The sequence below is a fragment of the Fusarium coffeatum genome, assembly GCF_003316985.1.
Source record: "Fusarium coffeatum strain FIESC_28 chromosome Unknown BRIP53273_contig_289, whole genome shotgun sequence".
Classification (NCBI taxonomy): domain Eukaryota; kingdom Fungi; phylum Ascomycota; class Sordariomycetes; order Hypocreales; family Nectriaceae; genus Fusarium; species Fusarium coffeatum.
Genome location: NW_022158080.1, coordinates 5,306 through 30,399, shown reverse-complemented (window position 1 = coordinate 30,399; position 25,094 = coordinate 5,306). Strand labels below are relative to the sequence as shown.

Below are 25,094 nucleotides of genomic sequence, written 5' to 3'. Positions count from 1 at the left end.
CCATTACGGTAGGCTTAAAGCCCCGTGGCATCTCGAACGATTTGCATAGTGTCATCAGCGCTCTTCTGCGCCTTCTGAGCACCAATCTTCTCAACTGAATCGAGATACTCATCTCCTTTGTTTAACAACTCAAGATACCTGTCACGAACACCGTCCAGACCACCAACTACAGCATTAGTGACCATTTCCTTGAGCTGCTTGGGGCTGATGTCATTGTATTGATCCGCAAGTTCAACGCCCTTTCTGCTTTGGGCGTCAAAGATGCTCAGGATATCCAACAAGTTCGAGATGCCCGGCCGCTCACCCTGGTCGTAGGTGATACCGGGTATGGAATCCGTTTTTGCGGAGCCAATCTTAGCCTTGATGTCTTCAGGGGAGTCGGTAATGAGAATACGTGACTTTTCAGACTTGTGTGATTTGGACATCTTCGACGTTGGGTCGTTGAGGGACATCACTCTATGGACCGGGGCTACATCTTATAAGCATCATGTAGTGGAAAACGAGGAGGAAGCTTACGGATCAGAGTTTGAGGGGAAACGAGATGGTTTCCGTAGGCTGCGTTGAAGTTTGTCACGCATTCGCGGGCAAATTCAAGATGCTGCTGTTGGTCATGGCCAACCGGAACATGAGTTGCTCTGGGCCAGGTCAGCCTGTGTTATCAATGCCGCGTTTGGATGAGTAACAGACCTGTGAACAAGGATATCGGCGGCTTGCAGGACAGGATATGAGAAGAGACCAAGCTTGAGGCGTGAACTAGCTTGCTTATCATCTATTGTAGACTTATCACCAAGGTTGAGTTTACTCTTGATATGTGTCAGTCCTGGTTGTTGGTGAAAATAGATATAACACACCTTCCATTGTGTCATTCTTGACAGATATCCAACAGATGCTGTACAGCTGAGAATCCACATAAGTTCTGAATGAGCCGGCACCTAGATATCGTCAGTAAACAGTGATGGAGAAACATTTAATCGGCAAAGGCATTCGAGTCGGTAACAGGTATAAGACCATAAAGACCATACTCACTGAAGATTGATAAAACAAAGTGGCTCTCTCAGGATCGATGCCAATCGCCAACAAAGCAGCGAGTGCCTCCCTTTTTCTCCTTCTCAATTGCTCCGGCGGCTGTGGCATGGTAATAGCGTGAAGATCTACGATAGAATATATGAGCTTGGCATCTGGCTCAGTGCGCTGAAGCTGAACCCATTGTCGTAGAGCGCCGACATAGTTTCCCAAATGAGGCACCCCAGTAGGCTGGATGCCCGAGAAGATGACCCTAGGACTGGGTATTTTTACTGGTGGCATTTTAGGATGATAGCTCCTCAAGAGAATTGACCTTGTAAATGGTAACGGTGCTAATACGGCGAAGTTATGAGGTGAAGAGAAGTTTGTATGCATTTACCGGGGCGCGTGGAGTGAGTTACAGGAACTGAGACGAGAAAAGACTCCAGACTTCAGCAAATATAAACGTCAAATAACTCATTGTGTTACTTTTTTTATACTCGACGCTATATATAGAATGCGAGGTTGAGGCTGGCATAATTGCGATGTGTGTTAGAAGATATTGACATTTATCATCGACATCCGATAATCATGTCAATAAACCAAAAACATGCTTTGTACAGTCATTAAATCCAACCCGAACAAGGCTCCGTACTGGATATTAGGACATAAATGATCTTGCCGACGTTTTGTCATTCCAAAATTCTGATTTTACAAAGCCAAAGCCTTACATGGCCTATTGTACAACTCAAAGACAGATACAGTATGCCTCTGGACTCCGGTGAAGGCGGCTACTCTTGCCGGAGAACAAGGATCTTATTCTCTTTTTAACATGTTCTCGACCTCCTCTCACACCTCCGTTGTGGGAGGCACCTTCAGACCAGCAGCCTCCCGGAACCGTCTCTGGTTCAGAAGCTCTTCGACCTTCTCCATAGTACCAATAGTCTTGGTCTGTCCGAGATGGGACCACTTGGAATCAATCTCACCCTTCTCCGCCTCTGGTAGAGCGTCCATCTTCTTGCCCTCACCCAACTCGCTGAACTCCCACATGTTGGCCTTCATTCCCACACCATAGAACTGGTGCTTGCGGAGGTACGCAAGCCACAGCTGCACCGTCTCGGGGTTTCCGTCACGAATTTGGATTAGCCGACGTAGCGTCTTTCGCTCAAAGTTCTCCTGCGACTTCTTGAAGATGAAGTTGTCTCGTGGGACTGTCCAACGCTCTGTGATGCGTGGAAGAGGGACGGGTCCGTAAGCGGGGAGTCCGAGGTAGTATGCGGCTCTTAGAGCAAAATCGGAGAAGAATTCGAGGGGCTGAACGCTGAAAGATCGGAGCTGAAGATCGCATGAGGGGATGCCGTGCTCAGCCTCTCGCTTTAGAGGCTTGAGATGCAGGGCCTCGATCGCTCGAGGATAACGGGGTTCTTGGTCGTCGTTGCTGGGCTCTAGCTTATTTGGTACGAGATCTCCTGGTTTGGCCCTGTATTAATTAGCAACAATTCGTTCGAGAGGGCGATTCTGGTTCTTGAATGGCGAATTTCGGCGGGGAGACGTACAAAGAGGCCTGTGTTCGACGGGTGATCCATGACACTTCATTCTGGGCCACGAATTAGTTTGGAGACGCATTGGATATTGTCAAATCTTCCTTGCACATACTGAGAAAACCCGCAAGGGTCTAATACTTTGGCGCATCATCTTGCCTGTCCCTTGGCGTCGACAATAATGAGGCTCGAAAATTGATTCGAGATGCCGCCAACCAGAAAACGTCGGATCAATGTCTGCGCACGGACCACCTCGTCACTAGACGCTTGTATAAGCGCGCGTCTACAATAAAAAACTGCCCTTTAGATATCAGGGACTGTAACTTTGCGAGAAGTGAACGTGAAAGTCTTTGAGAGTCAACATCTCTACTATAGGTAGTTTTGCGCTTGATTTACAGTTCAGCTTTACAAGCCCTGGAATAAGCTGTGCAAATGCGGCGTAACTTTGCACCCTGAACCTCACGTATCGCTAGCCGGAACCATTGTCGTGTACAGTCCAGTCATCGCCTGCTATGCTGTGCAAGATCTTCTATGTAACAATGGCCAAAAGCACACGAGTAGCTTATGGGCAACTTCTAGTTTACTGATTGTATCGGGAGGATGTATTCAATTGCATTTTTTTACTGGCAAGGTATGCGAAATGCCGTGCTGGTCTGCAAATCAGGCACAAATCTTTGCCGCTTTGAGACAAACGTTATTCACTGGACTAGAAGACATTATAATTGATCAAGATTATTATTATTATCTAATGGCGTTTGCGACGCTGTGCTACTACTTTCTTGTAGAACGCCTTCTTTCCGCTGGACTTTTGCTTTTGGATGCCAGCGTACTTGTCGGTGAACTTATGGCTATCAAGACCCCGTGTGACTTCTTCAAGGAGAGTTCCCTTTCTCTCCTTGCGCGTCAACCTGGCGCTGAAGAATTCGGTAGGTCCCTCGATGATCTCGCCGACTTGGGAGTACTCGGGAGCGCTCGCACGGAGGGCCTTCTTCTGGTGCTTGGGATCCAGGATGCCTCGCATGCGGAGGACTTGCCACTCTCGCTTGAACTCGGGGGTCATGTTCGTCTTGGGAAGATCGAACCAGTCGGCGCCTGCGGTAGACTATTGCAAACTTGTTAGCCAGATGCTCCAGAATGTATGTTGCAATAAGTAACGAAAAGTTTGCGCGAGGTAGTCAGAGTAACTATGATATGAGGGATCATGTTGTCATGGGCATTTGATCCAAAACGGATACTGTCCCATGTCACAAAAGATTGGGATAAATTTTCTTCATAAAATGCGCAAGTGAAAGCGACAAAGGGATAGTTTGTCTTACCTTTTCCTTGACCTTGAGTCCTAATTGCGGTTGAGGGGGTGCTCGGACAGTCAGGCCATCTTTCTTGCTGCTGCTGTCGGAAGACTTTTGCTGCTTGACATCTGTCGCAGCGTCGCCAGCGGCGACCGGGACTATAGCAGTAGAGTTGGTGGTTGCGATAGCAGAAGCAGAGCCATTTTTCAGGCGCTGCTCAGCTTTACGCAGCAGCTCATCGACCTGATCATCTGAGATGTCTGTCATGGTCTGCTGTCGACCAAAAAGAAGAAAAGAGGAAAGAGAAGTGGACGAGAGGCTGACGCGAAAGAAATAGTTTCAAGAATGGCAGAAAAATTTATTATGGAGACGCGAAGTCTGTGGAGAAGTCCGGTGGTGTGGCGGTTGGATGATGTGGCTGTTCTTGTCGGGCAGTCGGGCCATCCCTCCACCCCCAGCCACCTTCCCATGTCTCGACTGCAACTTCCAGTTTTGGCCCAGCTCATAAGGAAGCACTTTCCCCACTAACTCTTGGGACCTAATTCGTCATTGTTTTCATGCCCACCCACCATCACCAACCTTCCAACGCGATCCACACATACTGTACTGAAGCTCAAGTTAAAGGTGTCAGGCCTCAAACCCAACCATCTTATAAGCAAGGCATTTCCTCTTTTTTTTTTTGGAGCCCAAACATCACTAAAGAAATCTTGACAAAATGGACACCCAAAACCCCCAAGCCGCGCAACAATCTCGACAGAGACCTGTCTATGATCCGAGCCAAGGTGGACATTACGGTAAGCAAGCAGCTCACTCACGCGCTTCCAAAACAACCCCTCCAAGTCCCAAGATTTCTGAGTTCTAACCATAGCTTCTTAGGTGCCAGCGCTCAAGTACGTTAGAAACTTTTTAGTTGCATTATATCATATGCTTGTTGCGCGATAGCTTCAGCCTTGATCTTGCTCTCGTGCTGACAATACTTCTCTAGCTCGCGTCGCAAGGTTTCGCTCCCAGTGAGCTGTACACCGGGCCTTGGGCCAATGTAAGTCGAAGCTCAACCCATCATGGCCCATCATGATTCCATATGCACAGAGAGCTAATGGTACCTTAACGTAGGCCCACCAAGGTTTAACCGGCCAGTACAAAGATATCCTGACAACCTACTGGCAACATACCATTTCACATCTCGAGAATGACACTCACGACTACAAGATCCACCAGCTCCCATTGGCCCGTATCAAGAAGGTTATGAAGGCCGACCCTGAAGTCAAGATGATCTCGGCCGAAGCGCCTATTCTCTTTGCTAAAGGTTGCGATATCTTCATTACCGAGTTGACGATGCGCGCATGGATTCACGCGGAAGAAAACAAGCGCAGAACCCTCCAGCGCTCAGATATTGCTTCTGCCCTGGCAAAGTCTGATATGTTTGACTTCCTGATCGACATTGTTCCTCGTGAGGAGGCCTCTTCCCACGCGAAAAGGACAACCCAGACTGCTGCTGCTCAACCAGTGCCGGCTGGTCAGGCCCAGATGCCTGGGCAGCATCCCATGGCACAGGCGCCTAACCCAGCTCATCCCATGGGCGCGGAATACATGGCGGGACATGGTATTGCGCCCGAGCAAGACTACCGCAACCAACCCAACATGTACCCCGACCAAACAGTCCCCAACCCTCAAGCTGCTTATGGTCAGACCCAACCACCGAACATGAATCCATACGGTCCTATTGGGGATATGTACCCTTATCCCGGCATGGCGCCTCAACAAGTAAGTATTGGCGTCTGGTGCTGCTGCTTTTAAACATACTAATTGAATCACAGGCTCCCATGCCCAATGAGGAGTTCGGCGAGCAGTAAAACCACTTTCGAAGCTTTTCGATCAATGGCCTCTTGCAACAGCGAGTGAGACCAGGAGGTCGACTTCTTATACCGTTCGATTACGACGGTCTAGAGAGAAACATGGTTATTGATTGATGTATGCTTAGCAGGACCAAAACTTGGCTGAGGTTCACGGGTGTCAAAGGTTATGGAGTCAAATGGTGTTTTTTCTATGATGGCTTTTGAGGCCCGATGCCGGACAACACACGAAGGCAAGGGTCGTTTTTTTATGGGCTCGTTACGATAGACTTAGTTGAGAATTGTCTCCTGTTTCTTATCAGGGGGCCTGCTCTCGTTTTTGTCTTACTTGTATTTCCTTATACCCTACTTCTATCATGGTGTCATCATAAGTACGTGACGCTATCATTATCGGCCGATGCCAAATCGTGATGAGAAACCAGCGAGCGGTGCGCTTCTAACGGGGCTCGCCGTAACGGGTGTTAATCTGCCTTTTGTCAGTAGTCTGGACTAGCCTTTGTAATATCTGAGTTGAACATACTTTTCCAGCAACATTGGTCCGTGGAGGGCGTCTACACGTCCGTATTTCTTGTTGCGTGTAGATATGTCGAAGAACTCGTCCTGATTGTCCGTCTGTAGAAGGGCAATGGTCTGCGACAGCTCATCGAGGTTCTCTCGAAGCATCTGGCCGTTCTCTAGACTGCTGACAAATTGTACAAGGTAGTCAACGTCTTGCGCAAGTGCTGCCACGCCATTAGGGTTGATGTGCTTGACATCGTTCGAAAGAGGGAGGGCCTGGTATAGTTAGTGGAGGGCAAAAAGAGAAGAACAGAGATCGCTTACCATAATCTTCTCCGCGGTGTGACTCAGTGCATCAAAGTAAATAAGCTCCTTGATCTCACGAGGTAGACCAAGCAAAGTCGAGTTCATGATGTTGGACAGGTACCGTGTTAGAGTCTGCATATAATTGCTAGGCTCTTTCTCAACCGTTGTTGCAGTCCTGTAGATAAAATTAGTATGGTTAAATAGGCTTATCAACATGACATACCATTCGTATTCTGCTGTGTCGATTAAGTCGTCAATCTTTGAGTTGACGAGTTCGAAGATTCGCTTTTCAGCTGTCTTCTTGTTGTCACGGAACGAGTCTGTAGCCTTGAGTGTGACGGGACCGCCCGCTGAGGTCGATGAACGCGCCCGAATAAGTAGTTGCTCGAGCTCTCGACAAGCGATTTCGAAATGCTCGAGGTTGATGAGAATTTGGACGATCTGGCCCAGATACTGGGAGCTTAGACGCTCTACGAGCGACTTGCAGACCTTTTCTGTAAGAAGTTCGTCCAGAGACTAAGAACATTGTGTGTAAGTAAACAGCCATTTGCCAAAAGATGTAACTGACCTTTCTGAGTGTTTCGTCAATAACTGTAGGGTGTTGGAAATGGTCGTCGGAGAAGAAGTAGAACTGGTTTAAGAAGTTGCGGATGTCTATGCAACACAGAGGATACATCTGAGAGAATGGGAGTACACAAGGGTACCTGCTCTGTTAGTTGGCCATCTTATATGCAGAATGGAGAATACTTACGTGATCTGTTCCGTTGGCTTTTCTTGTGAGAACCAACTGACGTTGACCACCTTTTCGTACTCCTCAGGATTATTGATGGCCATCGGCATGTAGTCATCCGTCGATACTATCTATGAACATGTGAGCAACAATACAATTTTGTGGAGAACGGGAAGACACTCACCTCTTGGAAGTCTTCGCTAAATCGTTTCTTCAGAAGCTCTGCATACTTGTCAAACAGCTTGAGAAGGAAGTTATCCAACGCTGCCACTGCATATCCCCAGCCCTGAATAAGTCTTAGCGATGTCCATGATAGAGAGCGCCCAGGGATCAGTGGATAGCGCATTTCTTACCTCCATTGTCTGGATGAAGAGAGCGATGATCGTCTTAATTTTGATCAAGGCCTCGGCATCCTCAACATTACTCAACCCTTTCGAAGTGAGGTTTATCACAGCTGTACACATAGAATCCCATAGCTCTTCTACCTGTTTAGAGTCTTGTTAGTGGAAGTAGCGGGTCCAAGGGGTTCTGGTTCTTACATCATTTGCTGAGCGCAGATGTGGAATGCGCTGCATCGTCGCCTTTTCAATAATGGCAAATCCTGCTATTCCTTCTAGAAGACTACTCAAAGACTGCTCGTCGTCGGCCAAAAGCTCGATGGATTGGGGGAGGAGGAGATCCTTTTGTTGACGTCGTGTGGCACCATATTCCGATCGGAACTTATCAAGCTGGCCCAAGGCTTCATGGATATGGAGTGCTTCTAGTAATGGAGAAAAGTCCACTTGTAATTCCTCGTTGTTCAATACGTCGAAATCCTCATTTTCATCACTGACCAGCTCAATGGCTGAGTTCAGCTTGAAATTGGCCAAAAATGGGTCGTCTTCGACTCTCTTCTTTTGTCGCGTTCTCCTCATTTCAGTATGATAGAATGCGACCTCGCCGAGGAATTGGGATGTTTCTCGAATACGGAACAGCCACGTATTTAAATCTGTCATGACGGCTTCCGAGATAGCCTTCTGGGACGCGGGTATAGATTTTTGTATGACATCGGCCAGCCGATGCTGCGTGGAATAGCGGTTCTGGATAATGGGAACAAGATGTTCATTCTGAAGATCGTCGAGAGATTTAAGAGCGGCATAATATTTCTTGCGACGCACAAGATCGTGCGCATTGTTGACGGCGCGAAGGATAGTGAGAGAGTCGTTCAGAGCACTGGTAGCATCGGCGATGTTCTGTCGCACAGCTGAGGTGTTGACCAGAGCCTCCTTTTGCGCAGCCAACTTCTTAGTGCTAGTAGCGATCGATTCGTTTAGACTCAAGATTTCTTGCGTCAAAGTAACCGTTTCGGCGCGGACGTTTTGTAAATGGTTGATGGAATCAAGAAACTCCTCGTGGCGGGTCAGACCAATGCGCTCGATCTCAGCTTCTCTATCTTCGTAGTATCGACCTAGACACTGGGTCAAGAGGGGTGTTCGGTTCGAGTGCGTGGCATCTTTCAGAACGGGGATCAACTGGTCAAGGAACTCAGCATCGGAGGAGGCGAGGATGACCTGGGATCGTGATGTTAGCGCATTGTTTTGTAGCGATTTGGAGATGATGGGAGCATTACATGGGGTACCGCAGACGCATAATCGTCTACAGCTGGCGGACGTCGCGGCATTCCTGCTATTTTGGATTTATTGAAGCTATTTGTGATAAAGAGTTGACTGACATGAGTCGTCGCGTGTCGCAAGCTGCCCTCCAGCTAACGTAGCTCTCCCAGGCTCCCCTCCAACTAACAACAGGCTCCAAGGACCTGCATTCCTAGCCCAACTGATAAGATAAGACCATATACTGCGCCACAGTATCTATATGGGGCTCGTGGAGCACCACGTTCTAAAGACATTATGTAAGCTGTTTTCCGATCCCAACGACATGCCTCGACAAGTTCATCAGTAACCATGGAATCTAGGGATATTGATTTTATTACAATCCTGTAGAATCTTCTTAGACGCACGAAGTGTATCTGGGATATTTTCAAAGCGTATTTGTGCATTCTTGGTTGATTCTGGTGTACTTACTATGTTATCTCGGAGGGCTTTAGGGTAAGCATACTTGTGTATAAACGTCTCGATATCCACGTCACAAATAACTTTATGAACATTCAGAGGACGCCAGGAATCAGGGAAAGTCACTTGTATCAGGAGGAAACTGATTGTTCAGTTTTATCTTGCCACGAGTGTGTGTCAAGGGTTCCTACCCGTTTGGGGTAGTCGACAATGGTAAATCAGGCGTTGCTGCGACTTACCCTGAGTGGGCCATTGTCCTTTCTGTACAATGCTTTCAAATGAGTTCAATAATCAAAAGTGGTATCTAATTCAACTGTATTTCATCTAGTTCTAGGTATGTAGCGAGCAAAAGCTCTTCTTGCCGGCTCCCTACGTAGACTGATGAAGAGAAAACTGCGTCACAATAACATAAAACCTCCGCGAACAAAGAAGATGAAAATGTGGGCAGAATACTGTTAGAATAGCTTGAGGACATGCAATGGTAGTATAAGTGTCTCATTGCAAACTGTGTGAGAACAGAACCCCTATCCTTACCTCCTTTTGACAACAGCATGGATATAATCACTTGCAATTGTTACAGACTAAAACCCTTTCTTGACCAAGTAGCTCCATGTTAAATTAACTCGTGTAAGCTGACTATCAGAGCTATGGTGCTTCAGGGGTAATAGCCTTGCTGAGAGAATCCTCGATCGTCATGATCCTGAGCGTGTAAATTGACTGAATTTCATATGTCGTCGGACTTCAACCCTCCACCAGCTGGACTCTGCTGGACAACAGGAAGAGAGTGACTAGAAGGACATACGGCAGGAGATAGATATCTATGGATGAGAACAGAAATACTAGTATCGGCTGGGCTGACCGAGTGGAGATATCGTATGGCTATCAGAATATCGAAGGCGCTTTGGACTCCGAGTGATAGAGAAACAGAACAGGTATTGCCGGTGGGAAGATGTAAAGGTATATAGTCGGCCCTGGAAATTATATCGGATCGGGTTCTGAGAACTGTGATAAGATACCGATCAGTGAATCCTATGTCTCAGGGACAACACTTGATTGATTTTGGTGGTTCTTAGCAGAACCAGAAGGCTGTATGACAGGCTGAGAACTTGTACCGGACTCTTAAACGTGTATTCAGGTGGAAAAAGCACCACACCCCACGAGAAGGGTTCGTTGTGGTGCTAAGGTTCGGCGACACCTGACTTGTTGCAAGTGGAGAGTGTCCGCGTTCGACCTGATTATTACCACAGTCCTGCTGTGAGAGTCAGACCATAGGGACTGGGGCTTATATCGAAATCGTCAAATTGAACCTGATTGTCTGTAGCTCACTGGAGATCAAAGTTGTTCTGTTCCAAGCCACATCCAAGAGGACCAAGACCGCCTGTCCATCTACCTACCACACCAAGCCAGCCGAGATTGTGTGACGAGAAGGAAGCCACGGTAAGCGATTACAAGACGACGAAGCTGAGCCAGAGATCTTGTTTACTGTTCGTAATAGCATGAAGATTGGCAGTAGTTGTGACATGTACCTGTATAGTGATAAAGGTTAGGAAGTAGTTCGATGTAGGAGTTATTAAAACTGACCAACCTTTTCGCGGCGATTCTTCTAGTAAGATAGCCTTGTAAGGCCATGATAGATGAGCTTTTCTCTCCTAGTGCTGCCAGAGACGACACAGATGGTATCTTATCCCATTCTTGGAGTGGTCGATTCCAAAAACGGGCCTTGTGCTTCTTGATTCTCGGTAGGGTCGAGATGAACACAATGCCGTTTCGAAGGAGAGATCCGTCTGGGACAGTGATACATGTTTAGAGCCACACAAGCGGCTGATGTTCTCAAGGGAAGACCTGTGACTCCCGGTGTACCCTAAGGATCAGGTAGCATTGGGTGTCCTGCCGTCGAGGACGGCCCGTACTTCTTGTATCCTAACTCGAGCTTTCATATTTAATCTGATATCCTTGAACAAGACTAGACCTACCAACCCGCTCTTGTATGGACCCGAAGGGAGTCAGCACGGCCTTTACAATTTCCGGTTTCTCGGCATGACCCATTGAACCAGTGTCGAAGACAGGTCTCCGGTTTGTGCTTGAGCCCATGTGATGGTTTCGGTGCCCCTTTGGGTACCAGAGTCAGACTTTCACGACTCAGAAGCATGGGTTCTAATTGAGTTGCATACCGCTGGAATACCCATAGTTCCTATACATCCATCGGGTATGACATTGATAGTTGAAGGATATTTGTATAGCAGAAGCTGTAAAAAAAGTAGGGACTTATGGAAAAGGACGCAGTTTAAGAGGAGTCGATTTCTAGATCGGGTTAGGTATATATCAGCAACGAAGGGGCGCGTTTGACAAGGACCGAAGGCAGGGAGGCCGATGTTGAATGTACATCCCAGAGATGCTATTGATAGGTAAGCTAGAGATAAGTGACTACATCTTAATTGAGATCTGGACGAACCTATTTGTACCAGTTACGCGGTTGTCATTGCTTATGCTGGAACAATGGATCTCATTTAGACGGGGACTGCGAAATGTGTTCCAATCTACCGCCGTATCTATTAAGATAGTCGGACGTGTATCACTAGAATCTACCGGTGTTGCTAGAAGGAACGGTGGCGGAATCTGGAAGAGATACTCGGTTCTTGTATGGCACATAGCTGATGTGTGTATTTCTCTGTATGGGCAACCAGCCATAGGCATCGTGTATATGTCGAATTCAACTAACTCATGGCATAGAGCCGGATGAGTGTAACTGGGGTAATGAAAGTACCAGTTACTATGGAGAGGTAAACCGACATCGAGAGCTAGACAAACTATGGGTTCGAATAAGGCGTGCACAGGGTAACTGCACACCCAACTGAGATATTCGGCTGTGGCTTATTGATGGACTCATCTGAGACCAAGGAGAGGAAGTGACTGGCTCAAAGTAGAATCAGGCACCAGTAAATCTTCCGAGGAGTCTATGGGACCCCTTTCCCTGTCGAATGTAACTGTAGCGTTTGCGGTTGGCACATGGCTGCCTCGTCTTGTACCGAGATATCACTGGCGTTGGAAGATCGATGAATATGGATCGGAGAAGAGAAGCTTCCGGATGTAAGCTGTCAGCCAAATGTATCAAAATCAGCCGAGAGGGAAACAAAGGAGACACCTCCAAAGAATGTTGCTGTCGCAAAATAACACAAGCATTACTCGGGAGGCCCGCGAGATTCCATGCACCGTGGATTTACAAGCAGGTGCTTGGGAAGGGGTTTACCGAAGTAAAGCAAGACATTGGGTGTGGTAGGAGTGTAAGAGGATACAGAGGTAATGGCTTGAAAGTCAAGTTTCCAAAGACCAAATGCATTGCCGTATATAGTCACCAGAGAAAACGATAGGCTGTTTGGGTTGGACAGCACATGGGAGCCTGCAGGAAATAGGCCCCAGTTGCTTGTTACAAGGTGTTGTGTGTTAACTCCTTGTGGTGCCCCACCAAGGCAATCCGATGTGCCTTAGAAAGATTTTGGAGTATGTAATTTGCTAACCAAAGGCCGTCATGGCATGAACTGTTAGACAAAACTCAACATTGAAAAGCTCTTGAACTCTGGACTGACGACTCTACTTATCTGAACATACAGCGGCTTATTACGTTGCACTACAAAGACCGAAGATCTTGAAGAACTCACTTTAGGCTGACTAGACCTGGGTAAGTAAGTATTGTTGCCTTTGACGGCATTACTATCGCCAGCTACCATTACTCCGAGGCTCTTGTTCCCAGCCTACGACACCTCTAGTCTCTAGGAGTTGCGGAATTCTTAGATCGACTCGAAACCAAATCCACCCCTACGTGCTCAAGATAGGAAATTCTAGAGGTCTGCGTTGTCCTTCAGCCCACGGTCATAATCCGAAGTACAAGACCAGAACACCCAACCGGGAGCACCAAACCCAACAAAGAGCTTTTGAATCGCAAGCAAATGGAGTAAGTAGCTGGGAGCCTGTCTGTATGATAGCAGGGGAAAAAGAGCAACTGACTGCGAGTCGGGTGCACTAGAGTTTGCGGGCGGTCAGGAAACGAAGCGCTCGCTGCGCACCGTACTTCCTACCAGTATCGTATGTACCTCAGATGGAACAGAGGAAGAGGGAGGTGTTGGAAAAGGATCCGAGATCCTCAGGATATCCAGTTCTTACTCTTGAAAGACATGGATGCCGCATGGCGATGTGCCTATCTAGACATGGAACCAAGTGTAAGTTCCTTAGCCGTGACCCCCGATACAAACTTTCCTGTCATCTAACTCCACTCTGTAGTACATATCGTTGTTGAAAGACCCCGAGAGCAACCGGCATCCATTTTCAAGACTTTGAGCCCGGCGAATCGATTCAATGGCCGATTGGGGTTTGAACTTTGACAAACGGACCACCTCTGCCAACAAGGCAACCGATCACAGCACCGTGTTATATCTCAAGAAGCCAATCCAAGCCTTCAAAGTTACTAAAAGAGAATATAAATAAAAAACAAAAGTGGTTTTGCTAGAGAATGACGAAATGAACAGACTACAGCAAATGGCGGCCCCAAAGAGGTCGACCGTCACCCAGCAGACACACGAGTGCCAATGACCCAATTCGGCACCGAAGTAGCTCAAAAGGGAGTGGAGGCTCTTATGCACCGTTGGGAAGATGTAGATGGTCTTTGAGGGGATTGGGGAAAGTATTGGTATCTCGAGGTGGTGCCCCATGTGTCTTCTAGGGGACATCTAAGTTGACCCCTGACTTTCCAGAGATTTACTCACGAACCTCGAACAACTATCCATGGACACCATGAGAACATGTCCCCAACAAGCCCCATCAGTCTCTACCGAATCTCATTGCGACCAAAAGGAGCTTGTTATCCCTGGAGAGAGGGTACCCTATCCGCCAAGGTCAAGCGTCGCGCCACCTCTCAAAGCAGATCACAAGTTTCTCAATGGATCTAGTTGATATAGTTTCACGAGATAATTTATCTATAATTGGATGAAGGTATCGTGAGGTCCTTTCGAAAAGGTGCGAAGAGACATCCCCTCAAGTGTCTCCAACCCCTGACTGCTCTTGTCAAGTCTCCCACCAGACATCACAGGACTTGTATCAATGCTCGGGACTACAAGAGAAGATCAGAATAGACTCCATGACTTAATGGGAAAGAAGCATACAGTGATAGGTAAGTGGTAAGTTTTATTATAGTAACTCGACCAGATGCTAACACAAGTTGTGCCCAGGAGACCATGCAATTCGAGCTACTCCGCCAAATCGTCCAACATCCACGACACATCCAAGTAAATAATTAATATAAGAGTGGGAATGCTGGATGGGAGTGACGTTAATGGGGATCCTTGAATGTAATCGTTCGTGTAGGAGTTGATGGTTGGGCAACGGAGTAGGAGCTTACCAGGTCAAATAACGTCGGTTTTAGCTTTCTATAAGAGTGGAGTATATTACTTGGGAGACCAAAATACCACAATCGCTTGAAGTCTGCCGCACGTAGAAGGATGCCGCTCTGTGCTAGGATGGTATAAAATAAGTTGCGTAGCATTCGTATTTTACCCCTTTACCCCTTCCTTTACCCCTTCTCCGAACGATTGATAACTTGTATGCAACTGACAGTAGATATTGAATAACAATACTCTCGTCCATGTAATAATAGTATATACCGAGTATCTGGGTACCCGTACAGTACAAGTACACTTGGTAGCGATTTCTAGGTCTTGGCCACCAAAGTTACCTATTCCTCAATTGAGCGCTTGAACGCCACACGGGTGCTCTATCCAAGAATCTATGAAGTGGAATATCTCAATATCCCGTGGAGGTTGAAGAAGTAGTTCATCGTTTTTCGAGGGTACATTTGGTGTTGTCCGCAGAAAGGGGCTTATAGCTGGGCAGGAAGTAAGGGTCTATAATCATCCAAGAGTGTCAGCACAACTCGAGAATCAAGAGGAATAAACTATTCATGAAGAAGATGTACTATACAGAGTTTGAGAACGATAGCTTCTGTTTTGAGATAGCTAGAGTGAAAGGCGGCGCCTGGCCCAAGGAAGCAGGATGTGCCCCAGACTTGCCATCAAAGAACCAGCACAGTCCAAACTTCTTGTAAGTACTTCTGGATGACTAAAGATTGTAGCTATACCAGATACGCTCGAAGATGAAGGCATTGAAGCAAGACAGCCAGCTCCCTGACTCCAGGACTTGTGGCAAGGCTTATGAGCCCACTGGCTTCTCTGGGATGGCAGGATGCGATCTACTATAGGTATTGTCAGCTAGATAGGTGACTCGATAAGGATGGAGAGCTATAATTGGGAATGCTGTTGGAGACCGCTGTGTAAGACTTTTGGATAAGTCTCAGTCTCCGAAATCGTTCTTGCCCTTTGACCAGCCTCGGCACCCAACTCGACCACAACTTCAGAAAACCGTCAATGTGAGCGAGCATGAGAAGTACTCCAGAAGCCGTAGATCATGGCAATAGTACTTTTGTCGAATATTTCTAGGGATTGGGGCTGTGAAGTCCCGCGGCGGTGCTAGTTGTGTCGTCTGGAAGTTTAGGGCCGTGGACTCGATCTTGTGGGAAAAGGGGCAGAAAAGCAAGAGCTATCAGCTCGTCGATAAGAGTCTCGTATAGTAGTCTCTAGACTATCCTAGAAGGAAGATAGTTAGCTTCAGACCATGTATATGCTTTGCCCAGTACTTGTCGCCAAGTTTGAGCTCAGGCTAGTTAGCAGGGAGGCTGTACTCAACATTTAGACAAATTCGGGATCTGGTCTCCAACTCTAGGTTCTCTGAGTAAGAAGAGGGTTGTGTACTATCAAGTATGTTCCTGATCCATTGCTTCATGGTCATCCTGACCGGTAGCGAAGTACCCCTTGCCGCGCCGCCGTCAACCCAGTCTGCCGTATAGTCTGGAGGGACAGCTTCCAAGGTTGGCAACGGATAAACAATCTGATCTGAAGGAGTAGACTGGATCTGCTGAAGCTGATTCCATAGTCGTTGTTGCTTTGGAAGATTCGTGTTTTCCATCGTGAATCTACGCGTCAAAAGGGTGGTTAGATCGCCTGCAGTTGCCCAGCTAATATCAGCATCGGTTCAAGACAAAGAACTTGTGAAAGGTCATCAGAAACTTACCTACTATGCGTATCTATCCTAGGATGCCTGTCGCTCCTTCTGGAAACTGGATGTTGAAAACGTGGATGGTGGGACATAGGTCGATTGTACAGCAAGTCATAAAGATACCTAAACACCAAAGTATAAAGCCACATGGTGACCACGTTTAAGTCCGTTCCAACGGCCAAATCAGCTAAATTTACAATGGACCAAGACACGCTACAATACATAGTGATGACCTCAAACTTGAGATAAAACAAACATTTCAACTTGGAACAAACGGCATAGTGACTCTAAAAACAACAAATACACGCTTGCAGTATTCATTCGCAAATAGCAGATAGGATCATACTGGGTTTGACGGATGAGGTACCTATTCGTAGTGGGTCGACGTGGACGGCAACTAATTCTAGGGGTTGAGCCTTGTGAATCCCCTCGTACCCCGTCGGACGCCCAACTACCAAAGAGCCAGAACATAATGATTTTAACATCTATGTAGTAAGTAAAGTACTTGATGCATGGAAGAATAAATGGCAACATATAAATTTAAGTGTGCAAGCATGGTGTGAGAAATGTCCTCTAGTTACATGGGTGCGTGCCTACCTGTATACACTTCACTAGATCTTGAGATGCTTCAACACTACAACAATACACTTGGCAGTGATAAGATGAGATCATGGAGAAGGCATTGGAAAGGGTGGAAGCTCGTGGAAGAGACCGGGGGTGGGTGGGAAATCAAACATCTATCACTTCATTAGCGGCTGTTAGGAGTCACGACGATGAGATCCCCTCAGCTGACGAATTCACCCGAAAACAGGCGCACAAATAATAATTCGAACACTCCTGATCGAAATTAAATATGCAAGAGTTAGTCTGGAAGACCATGAGGCATGAAGAGTGGTTGTCTGGGTAGCAAGACGTCGAGACACGAAGCTCGTTGAGAACGACGAACAACGCCGCAACTATATGAATCTTAGTAGAGACTAAGACGATTATGATAGGGGATATATGTCTTGGTTCTGTTCTGCATCTACCTGTACTTCCTGCCCCATGTCCCTGTAGCTCACTGGCTTCCTCTAATACGTCCCAGTACCTTGTCCTCTTTAGGTCAGCGGCTCGTCCCATCTGGCAGGCAGGCAGGCAGCTCGCTCCTCCCATATCAAGTCCCCCTCCGCGTGGTAGGGCTTGGATCTACCGAAACCCCCACATCCTCGAGTCCCCTCCCTGCCCCCAAGTATTTCCCAACTTCCTTCCCTCTCTGCCTTGCCTTCCTTTCCTTTCCTCCTCACCCAACATCCATCTTGACTTCATCTTTCAGCATTCAAGGCTCACCACTTGGGTGCGAAGAAGATCTTGGCTTCTTTGATCTTGTTATTTATTCTCTTTACATCCCAGATTCATCTCCTTCACAAGACACTCATCTCTTTTGTTGACCATACCTCCTCATCTACTCGCACCTGGTAAACATGACTTCGCGTCGTGAGACCGGGCATCACAACATGTCCTCTCCTCCAGAGGGCGCGTTGGTGGACTCCTTCCAGGGGACTCCGGACACACGACTCACCATGCTCTCCCCAGGAGAGGGCTCGATCTCATACCACCACGGGGGTGGTTATGGAGGTGGCGCATACAGCGGCGTGGGATTTGCGTCTTACAACGCATACGCCCCTCATGGGAGCATCACTGGGGACCGTACCGTCTCACACTTCGACAGGGACCCCTTCGTCGATGCAACTCGTGCTGATGGTTTGTCTCCTACCGCCTCGGCCTTCCAGCCGGCTTCCACTCGCTCCAAGGGCAAGAAGACCGCTGTACTCTTCCCTGAAGGAAGCCTTGTTCGTGCCAACGTCCTTTCCAACGAAATGGGCGTCTCTCATCGCCTGGAGATCTGCGATACTCCGGCCCCTACGCCCGAAGAAGTGCACACGTTCTTCAAGGTAAGTATTGTTGTTTGTACAACAGTGAGAGTATTATCCTAATATGAGATCAGCAACTCTCAGAGGGTGGCCGCAAGAGCTATGGCAGTAGCCATGTTGAGACTAATGGCTTTCATGTCTACGTCTGCTTCGAGGATATCCGGGACTCGATCTCTGCGTTTGACGCCGTCCGCAAGGCAGACAACCACTGGCTGCCAGTTTACGTGAAAGTCAAGCCTGAACGGGTAAGTATTATTTACTGCTTTGCTGAGTATCCCACATCTCATCTAACCTTTCTCAAAAGCTTACGAAGGGTATCGTCCGATTTTGTGAGCTTAGGCAGCTTGACATCACAGCTGACGTCCTCGACTTCGCCATCATGGACCCATCGCACGTTGATGAGATTGTCCAGCGAGCCTTGACCACATTCGGCTCCCTTTTCGCCGTGGTCAGAACCGTCAGCTATCCTACCGGAGGGTTCCGTGGTGTCGCAGAGTACTGCAAATCTGCGAAGGCTACCATTGCTTTCCAGAATGTACGCTGGATTCCCCTTGATGTAAGTATCATCCTTTCACACTCTCAAGAATAGTGTGGTATCTAACACTTTCGAAAGGGAGTCATGATTTACTTCAGTCGCCCCGAGGACACCTACCAGGGAGCAGATGGCCTCACTACCAACATGAACGGCCTTGCCCTGTCTGGCTCTGGTACTAGCGGTGTCATGCCAAGTCTCGCTCCTCGTGCCCCTGAAGGTAACCCATGGGCCCCTGTCGCCTACCAGTTCTCTTCTGGTCCCTTTCCCGCTGGACCTGTGTACGGAAATTTCTACGGAAACCCTACCCCTGCAATGACAATGAATCATTCTCGATTCTCCAGCTTTGCCATGGGACCTCCTACTGGTGGCCACTTTGGCACTTCTACTGGTGGCTACTTTGGCACTTCTACCAGTCGACGCACCCCACGCGTTGGCCGTCCAATGAACCCTCGAGTCCCCAACAACGTTGTTGATCTCTACGAGCTCATGGCTGGACGAGACGTGCGCACTACTGTAAGTGAATCACAATCTACTCTTCATTTCAAGTCTAACAGTGATACTGACAGATCATGCTGCGCAACATTCCCAACAAGGTCGACCAGCCTCTTCTCAAGCGCATCGTGGATTCTTCTTCCTTTGGGAAGTATGACTTCATGTACCTGCGAATTGACTTTGCCAACGACTGCAAGTAAGTATTTTACCAGTGATCTGTGAGGGCTCGACTAATCACCATATAGCGTCGGCTATGCCTTCATCAACTTCGTCAAGGCGGAGTACATCATCGACGTAAGTCTTTAGTCTTCCAAGTCTATCTCAAAATTCTAACCCTTCAATAGTTTGTCCAGGCTCGTGCCAACAAGCGCTGGTAGGATAACCACAACCAGTGATCTGGCTTTTTGCTGACTGACATGAACAGGAACTGCTTCAAGTCGGACAAGGTCGCCGAGGTCAGCTATGCCAGTGAGTTATGCTTCACCCTCCATTTGACCACGGCCACTGACATGTAGAAGCCATCCAGGGAAAGGACTGCCTCGTGCAGAAGTTCCGCAACTCCTCTGTCATGCTGGAGGCTGCGCACTACCGTCCTAAGGTCAGCACTTTACAGTCCCTTTATGCAATCCATCGTTGACTGACAATCGCAGCTCTTCTATACCGTCCACTGTGAGGATCTGACTATGGTCGGCCAGGAAGAGCCCTTTCCTGGTCCTGATAACCAGTCCAAAATGAAGCGCTCAGTCGAGAATGCGGAGCATGTTGGTATGTATCTCATGTTGTCTACACAGAAACATTGAACACTAACCTCATTGCAGGGCTGTTCACCCCAACTGCTGGACAGCACTTTCGGGAGGCGCAACGTCACCGCCACAGTCAGTATGACCGTGGCACTCGACTGGCTGAGTTGGAGGAGGCAACCTTCAAGAATTTTGGTCGCGATTACCGCTACTGAAGGCTAGCGTTGGACCTGGACCATCATCTTGATCTTTTTCTGAGTCATCTTGAGGTTTACTAGTTGGCATGTTGAGGCACCTTGGCGCTATATGCACGTGTCAATTTTCGGACGACCTTTTGCGAAGGATAAGGTCTTGAATTTGCAGTATCTCGGGTTGGACCATCAATAGTCCCAGTTGTACCAGATATAACTCAGGTAGATACTTGCAATCATGAGCTAGACTCATCAAAGAACGCTGGACACTTCGCTTGTGACATATAAACATATCCGCAATGAACCCGTGTAGTCAGTCAATGGAGAAACGTGAATCATTATTTTCGTTGCTTCAATGATATTTTAGCAATACTGGTCTTCTATAGCTCTAGCTAGACAATCACGGCGATGCAGGGTTCTCGGGCAAAGCTGGCAAGGGTTTACGTGAATTGCCTGAATGAATCGCAGGAGCATGCCGTAACATGCCGGAATGTGTTTCTCGCGAAGATGGTGGAAGATCAGACGAGGACGAAAAGCCGTCACCGGACCTTGGTGTTTGCGGAGGCGACAATTGCTCACGTTCTGCTTGGTCATTACGCATTTCGTCAACTAACGAAACACGATGCCGAAGACCGGCTGAAGTATGTTCTTCTGCTGCTGTGGTTACGGGAACAAATGCTCTCTGCCGGGTAGCTAGTAGCGATGCGTTTTGTTCATCTGCACTGTACGCATCCCCATACAAGGCCCGAAGGCGAGATGTCGAGGATCCAAGATCGTAGGGAGCAAGATTACCTTGATCCACAAGGGGCGCGAGGTACGGTAGCGAGACACCCCTGGAGAAGATGACGAGAAGCAAGCACGACAGGAGAAGCACTGCTTGTACGATAGCCATGCGCTTTTGGAAGACGACCTCGTCGGCGAGAAGGTTGAGACGACTGCTGAGAGCTACTATCTCTCGATTGGACTGCTCACGTTGACTCTCAAGAGCAATCACTGTTGACTGCCAGATCTGGTCGTACTGCTCACGGGCAGAGCGTAGCTCCGTCAGCACGGTGCGGTTGAGCTCTTCAAAGAAAAGGTTTGCTTTGGAGATTTGCTTCTGCTCTGTACGTTGCAAAGTCTCGGACATATGGCGAGCTTGGTCTTCGACGTACTTCAGCGAGAGGGTGAGATTGGTTTCAACGGCGATGAGGCGTTTCGATATGGCCTTGAAGAAGCCTTCTTGTACCGTCGGCGAGGCTGGCGCACCGGAGACCGTTCCCGTCGTGCCTTTCTTGGCATTAACAGTATTGGCAGGGGAGGGCTTTATGCTGGGCGGGGTTGTGGAAGATGAGGCTGTTGGAATTGCTCTGGAACTCGATGCTTGAGAAGTCACGTTTGAAACCGATTCGGCGTTGGAAGATGATATAGAGGAGGGGCTTGTGGGCGAGATGGCTGGCGTAGCGCTTGGGGAAGCGGTCTTGGATGAAACTGAGGATGTGGGCTCATCGCTCACTGGGTGTTCTGATCTCGGGGTATGTTGTGTAGAGGGTCCTTTCTGCTCTCTGTCTTCCAAGGAACTCGGTGTTGGAGCAGCACTTGTTACTTCCACAGAACTGCTATTGTTCGATGTCGTGTAAGTTGTCTGATTGAGTGAGACAGGGCAGACTGACGGAACCATGAAGAGCTGCGAAGTAGTATCGACTTCACAAAATGGCATCTTCTCAATCAAGGTGGACTTGACAGGTTCGGGGGCTACCTCAGGTTCTGGTGGCTTTGATGCTTCTTCTGAAGGGAGAGCCTGTGGAGCTTCGTCGGCCTCATCGTCAGGGTTCGAATCATCATCCTTCAATTCCTTCCATGAATCAAGCATGCGCGAGCCGTGAATGCGAAGTAAAGATACTGGGCAGTAAAACTCATTCCCCCAGTGAGTGAGGAACTCAATCCGAACATATTTGGAAAAGATCTGGGGGTTCTTAACCAGAAAGGGCTGGATATCACGCGAGTTCCGTGCCTCAAACATTCCCAGCTGCTTCCACTTGTCCATCTTGACTGGGTACCGGTCACTAACGCTGACAGTAAAGTGGCGAAACATGCTGGAAAAGAACTCGAAGTTGGCGAGGACTACAGTGTCAATAAGGACATCATCGCTCAATTCGACGATGACGAATTTGCTCTTAGCGGAGCACTGAAGTAGCATGTAAGAGTCTTTGTTCTCGACGAGAATAGTCCTTGGGTTCTGTGCGCCGGGGCTGGCCTTAAGAATGGTGGCGCCGGCATCAAAAGACGAATAAGAAAAGCGTTCTTTGCACGTCTTGCCAGCATCTTTACTCCCGTGAATCGCTTCGTAGACGATCGCCTTGCCTGTTCCATCGCCTTTGGCCTGATCAAGATCAGAAGGGCGTTCTGTTTTGTCCCCGGCATTATCCAAGTAGCTGTCAAAGTTCAGGGATATCTCGTCTTCTTCACCGAGACCAGCATGGCCCATGTCCGGCGGTGTCCTGTCGCGTGGTTTCGTGTTTCTGGCGTGAAGATCTCGAGGGTCCTGCCCTGTTTCCCGCAGCATCATCTCTTTCCAGTCCTCGAAGGACATGAATGGTTTAGCAGCTCCATCTCCGGATGCATCTTGTGACTCATCTTGCGCGGGAGTAGCGGCGGAAGGTGGTTGTTGAGACTGAGACTGAGACTCGCCCCGTACGTTGGGGGATGGTGTATCGCTTTGGATCGAGGCAGAAGAAGATTCGGTTGTCAAATTGGAGGATGAAAGGACAGAGGTCGGTGTTGTGGTTGTGCTTGTCCAGGAGCTGGTAAGACACGATTGGGGAAGAGAGTGAGTGATGTAATTGATGGTTCGGGCGTCGCAGGTCGAGACAGTAAAGGTCGAGTCGATTGGAATCGAAGCGGTATTATTGGGGTCGTGGGATTGAGCATAGACTTGTATATAAGTTGTGGAGAATAGAAGGGTTCTCCAAAGTATTGTGCCTAGCGATGGCATCGTAATCTCGGCGGTTGACAGCGCATTGAAACGTCGCTGGAGTATAGTTGCCCTGGCCAGCGGAGGGCGATGAATGTTGGGTTGGTGTCGTGTCATGTCGTGGATCAGCGCTGAACTAGACACGAAGTGGGTATAGCATGGCCGTAGCCGACAGTGAAACTCGTTTAATTAAGCTTGGTCCACTAACATGATCCAAAGATCAGATGCTGATTGGTCCGATGACAGTCAGTATAAGCTGTGTTTCTATGGATGTCTTAAAAGGTGAAAATGAAATGGGAGTTACTTTGTAACCACGTCTTCATATAAGAGATGGAATGACACAGAGGCGTTAGTCAGGCTGCCATTGCAACAAACCAGTTGATGGGAAAGCGTCGAGGTTGACCGGTACGTACCCAGACAGAAATGTGACGGCAGAAAGCATTTCTCAGTTGGGCTTCCATCTTGGGCATACAAACGCAAAGTTTGTCACACAACCCTGTGAAGACAACTGACGGTCAAATGAAAGTACCAGCTCGTTGAGAAAGTTTATATTAGCCCACGAAGACCAAAGGCAAACTTACATATTGCCCGAAGGACAGGCTCTGGGAATGTTGACAACCAAACTTGGTTGTATAAGCTAACAGTAGGTAGGGTCACAGACAATGCATTTCACTCATCCATAGCTACCTAGTAATAAAATTCAGTTACAGCCGGAATCACCACTTTGTTACTTCGGGCACGGATTGCATGCTTGTGTTTGCGATGGCCTTTGTAAAGTACGCCCTGAGTGGAAATAGCAGAAAAGTGAGCATAAATCCATGTTACTAAGAAGAGAATGGCATGGAATCCATGGATAGCAAATAATCACTATCCACCGTCTCCTGCCTATCAGGGTGGTGGTTTCACTTGAGTGGTGATTACTAAGTGAATGAGAAGTCCTTTGTCCTCCTGCCTGAGACGTAGACACCTCACCTCCACCAACCTTCCAGACCTGGTTATGAGAAACGCCTTTTGCACCGACATACCTCGAACTATTACAACATGAACAAAGCATAACTTGAATTGTAATGGTAGCAGTCCACTTCCTTTTCCTTTGGGAGCGTTTCCCTGTTGCTTCTTCATCGTATTGACACCACTTTCCAACAGAAACTTCGGCCGTTATACCTACCTGCACTACCCACCTGCTCAAGAAAGGTTGAGTTTATCTGCTCATACACGAGAGCCTTGTGCGGAGGAGCTATCGTATTTCCTGCAGAATCAGGGAAAGATGCAATGATTGAGCAGAAACACAGATAGTAATGAACAGGATTTTCTTTGACGACGGCGCCACACAAGGAATCCCAAGAGGCAGCTGATCATTCTCTTACCGAAACCTGTTGAACTATTCACAAGTAACTGTTGATCGCTAAAGAGCGCCCTGCCACAGCCATTAATAGGCCTTTCGAACTCCTTGAATAAGGTGGGCTTCAGAGAAAATCAAATCCCCGCTCCGAGGTGTCGTTATGCTACTCAGCCTTCGATGATGATCAGAAAGAAAAGCCGTGGTCGCCATGAGAGAAGATATATGCTTATCTTGGATTTCGATTCACGTGCGCACCTATCTTCGACACATCACATTGGTCTTAGTATGGTGGCTGCTTAAGACTCCAGGGCATGAGTTATGGACGTTCTCTTAATGGAATCCAGGCTCAAGTGTAAGTGACGGATCATGTCCCGTGCCAAGATGACATACCGGATTCAAGAGTCGAGACTGTCTTCCCATCGAATCGTAATGGCTGCCAAGTGTATGACACCACGTTATTGAGTGCAAATTGCTACAATCAACTCGATAGCCAAGACCGTCGACCCGGGTGGACTAATCCTTGACTTAAAAACGATATATTGCCGCCATACTTTCAACGTGGAACG

General features: G+C 48.0%; 5 protein-coding genes across 5 annotated transcripts; 2 read left to right on the top strand and 3 right to left on the bottom strand.

Annotated features, from left to right (window-relative positions):
- Positions 1–14: 14 nt before the first annotated feature.
- FIESC28_10172 (uncharacterized protein) lies at positions 15–4,099 on the bottom strand (the record flags this gene model as incomplete). The annotated part of the gene is made up of 9 exons (XM_031164307.1): positions 15–469; positions 517–635; positions 688–803; positions 852–932; positions 1,027–1,276; positions 1,856–2,482; positions 2,559–2,599; positions 3,319–3,645; positions 3,860–4,099. 9 exons carry the CDS (start codon positions 4,097–4,099, stop codon positions 15–17), a joined length of 2,256 nt encoding a protein of 751 aa, XP_031011602.1.
- A 448-nt stretch (positions 4,100–4,547) lies between these two features.
- FIESC28_10171 (uncharacterized protein) lies at positions 4,548–5,685 on the top strand (the record flags this gene model as incomplete). The annotated part of the gene is made up of 5 exons (XM_031164306.1): positions 4,548–4,626; positions 4,709–4,722; positions 4,818–4,871; positions 4,946–5,596; positions 5,650–5,685. The coding sequence occupies 5 exons, from the start codon at positions 4,548–4,550 to the stop codon at positions 5,683–5,685; spliced, it is 834 nt and encodes a 277-aa protein (XP_031011601.1).
- Positions 5,686–6,072: 387 nt separating this feature from the next.
- Positions 6,073–8,879, bottom strand: FIESC28_10170 (uncharacterized protein; the record flags this gene model as incomplete). The annotated part of the gene is made up of 10 exons (XM_031164305.1): positions 6,073–6,151; positions 6,206–6,459; positions 6,508–6,664; positions 6,713–7,005; positions 7,058–7,193; positions 7,241–7,350; positions 7,404–7,505; positions 7,573–7,704; positions 7,759–8,769; positions 8,838–8,879. The coding sequence occupies 10 exons, from the start codon at positions 8,877–8,879 to the stop codon at positions 6,073–6,075; spliced, it is 2,316 nt and encodes a 771-aa protein (XP_031011600.1).
- Positions 8,880–17,825: 8,946 nt separating this feature from the next.
- FIESC28_10169 (uncharacterized protein) lies at positions 17,826–20,257 on the top strand (the record flags this gene model as incomplete). Its single annotated transcript, XM_031164304.1, has 11 exons — positions 17,826–18,296; positions 18,350–18,520; positions 18,580–18,831; positions 18,889–19,323; positions 19,377–19,498; positions 19,548–19,596; positions 19,647–19,675; positions 19,727–19,770; positions 19,818–19,900; positions 19,953–20,067; positions 20,121–20,257. The coding sequence occupies 11 exons, from the start codon at positions 17,826–17,828 to the stop codon at positions 20,255–20,257; spliced, it is 1,908 nt and encodes a 635-aa protein (XP_031011599.1).
- Positions 20,258–20,633: 376 nt separating this feature from the next.
- Positions 20,634–23,303, bottom strand: FIESC28_10168 (uncharacterized protein; the record flags this gene model as incomplete). The annotated part of the gene is made up of 1 exon (XM_031164303.1): positions 20,634–23,303. One exon carries the CDS (start codon positions 23,301–23,303, stop codon positions 20,634–20,636), a length of 2,670 nt encoding a protein of 889 aa, XP_031011598.1.
- Positions 23,304–25,094: the final 1,791 nt, after the last annotated feature.